This window comes from Fonticula alba (assembly GCF_000388065.1).
Source record: "Fonticula alba strain ATCC 38817 unplaced genomic scaffold supercont2.5, whole genome shotgun sequence".
Lineage (NCBI taxonomy): Eukaryota > Rotosphaerida > Fonticulaceae > Fonticula > Fonticula alba.
The window spans coordinates 2,016,163-2,018,220 of NW_009242975.1; the positions used below are offsets into that span (position 1 = coordinate 2,016,163).

Below are 2,058 nucleotides of genomic sequence, written 5' to 3' on the forward strand. Positions count from 1 at the left end.
GGAGGTTGAGTATGCGAACGAGTACGTCTTTGTCCAGGGGAGAAAGCAGTGGGGTAAGTAACAGGGCGGCGAAGGTGGAGAGGGCGACCGCGCATGCCCTTTTTCCGGCGGGAAGGAGGACAGAAGAGAGGCCGAGAGAGAGAGTGTGCGCGCACAATGACTTGGGTAGAGCGGTCTGACAGCATGCGAGTGAGAACATCAATCAGCTCATCCTTCTGGCCCGGATCGAGCCTGGGCACCGAGGAGAGAGAGAGAGAGAGGGGGAATCGGAGCAGTCAGAGATGCGAGTCGGGAAGCGCCCGAGGGCGGGGCTGACGCAACACAGGAAGACGCCAGAGAATGGGGCAACAGTACGCACGAGTAAAGCTTGGGCAGGGCATGAGCAGCAGCCTTGCGGACGTGCGGGCTCATGTCGGTGATGCGTTTCTTGACGGCCAACAGGACGATCGGCACGATGACCTCGACCCGGATACTGGACAGAACACGCAGGGCCAGCGCGCGGATGACATGGTTCGAGTCGTCGAGGTCCTACAAGATGGGCGAGCAGGGCGGCGAGGGGCCGGGGTCAGGTGCGCTGGTGCCGGCGCCGCAATAGGGGGCCGCTCTTCGGCGTCTGGGGCGGTGGTCGGAAGGAAGGGCGAGAAGAGGAGTGGATGTGCACCTTCTGGAAGGAGTTCACCGACAGGAGAGCCAGGTCGGGCTCCTGCTCGGCGTATCGGAGGAGGTAGATGTACACCAGCTTGCGGACCTGGAAGTTCTGGGAGATGACATTCTTCACGACATCCGGGAAGAAGACCGCCGCGTCGCGACCGCGGGCCATGAGCTGTGGGCGAAGATATGCCGGTGGAGGTGTTAGAATGGATTGGGGGCCAGACGCCCGATGGTCTGGATGGTCTCGGCGGCGAAGGCCGGGCTTGGGCGCGAATGTAGGTCTGAGCGTGGTTCCGGGGAGAAAGCGTGGGTGGTTAGGATGATCATCGCGGTGGCGGAAGGGGATGAGGAGAGAGAAGAGAGAGAAGAGGGAGGAGGGAGAAGAGGGAGAAGAGGGAGAAGAGGGAGAAGAGAGAGAGAGCAGAAGAGGAGAGAGGGGAATGGAAAAGGGCGGACAGATCCCCGGCCCCATCCATCCCTTCTCGTCTCGAAGCCGATGTGCATGTATGTATGTATGTGTGAGGCAGAGGGGGGGGGGTCCCCCTGTCCAAGAGTGCACGCACCTGCAGCTCATGCAAGACGATGTTGATGGTGCGCGAGCTGGTCACCGAGGCCAGCACCTCCAGGCGCAAGCGACGGATGAAGAGCGGCTCGTCATGGCGAACAAAGAATCGCCGGATGTGCGGCTCGAAGGGCTCTGGCCGGATGGCCGCCAGGGATTTGATCGTCTGCAGGATGCTGAAAAGGGTCTCCCGCGGGCCGGACAGCAGGCGGGTCAGGGCACGCGCCGCACGGCCAACCTCATTCTCCGGCGCCACATGGTGGTACAGGGAAGCCACCGATTGGATGACCTGGAGGGCAGAGGATCGCAAGCAAATGCACAGCCGCCGGAGGGAGGAGAAGGGGGAGGGGGGGCGGTCAGGGCCCGGGTCGGCGGTGAAGTGAGCAAGTGCAGCATGGTGGCGATTGCCACGGGCGTACGGCGGCGTTGCGGCTGTTCAACAGCGGGGTGAGGCTGTCGAGCAGGAGCCGCAGATCCGGGTCGACGATGGCCGCGACGGTGCCGGCCGCGCCAGCCGGCATGGCAAAGGCATCGTCATCGCTGGACGAGGCATCATCATCCTGGCTGTCGTCGCTATCGTTGGCCGTGGCCGCGCGCTTGGGCTTCGCCAGGGGAGTCTTGGCCATCTCCGGCATGTGCGGCTTCGGGAAGTACACACGCGAGTAGCGCATCAGCAGGTCAATGATGTACACCTGGCCCCACTCATCGACGTCGATGAGCGTCAGGCAGAGCCGGCGGAAATGGGGATGCAGCAGGTCCAGGCGCTCGGGGCAGATGCGCAAGAAGGCTGCAATGACGGAGCTCTACCAGCGGCCGGGAGAGGACAGAGGTGGCGGGAGGGGGGG

General features: G+C 63.5%; 1 protein-coding gene across 1 annotated transcript in view; it reads right to left on the reverse strand.

The window, feature by feature from the left end:
- The window catches only part of H696_03607 (hypothetical protein), a gene marked incomplete at both ends in the record, with an annotated part of 4,229 nt that overhangs the window by 1,550 nt on the left and 621 nt on the right, over positions 1 to 2,058 (reverse strand). Inside the window, 5 exons of the mRNA XM_009497479.1 lie at positions 156 to 231; positions 359 to 528; positions 662 to 823; positions 1,215 to 1,502; positions 1,633 to 2,016. Coding sequence (XP_009495754.1) covers positions 156 to 231; positions 359 to 528; positions 662 to 823; positions 1,215 to 1,502; positions 1,633 to 2,016 — 1,080 coding nt within the window. The remainder of the gene's footprint in view (positions 1 to 155; positions 232 to 358; positions 529 to 661; positions 824 to 1,214; positions 1,503 to 1,632; positions 2,017 to 2,058) is intronic.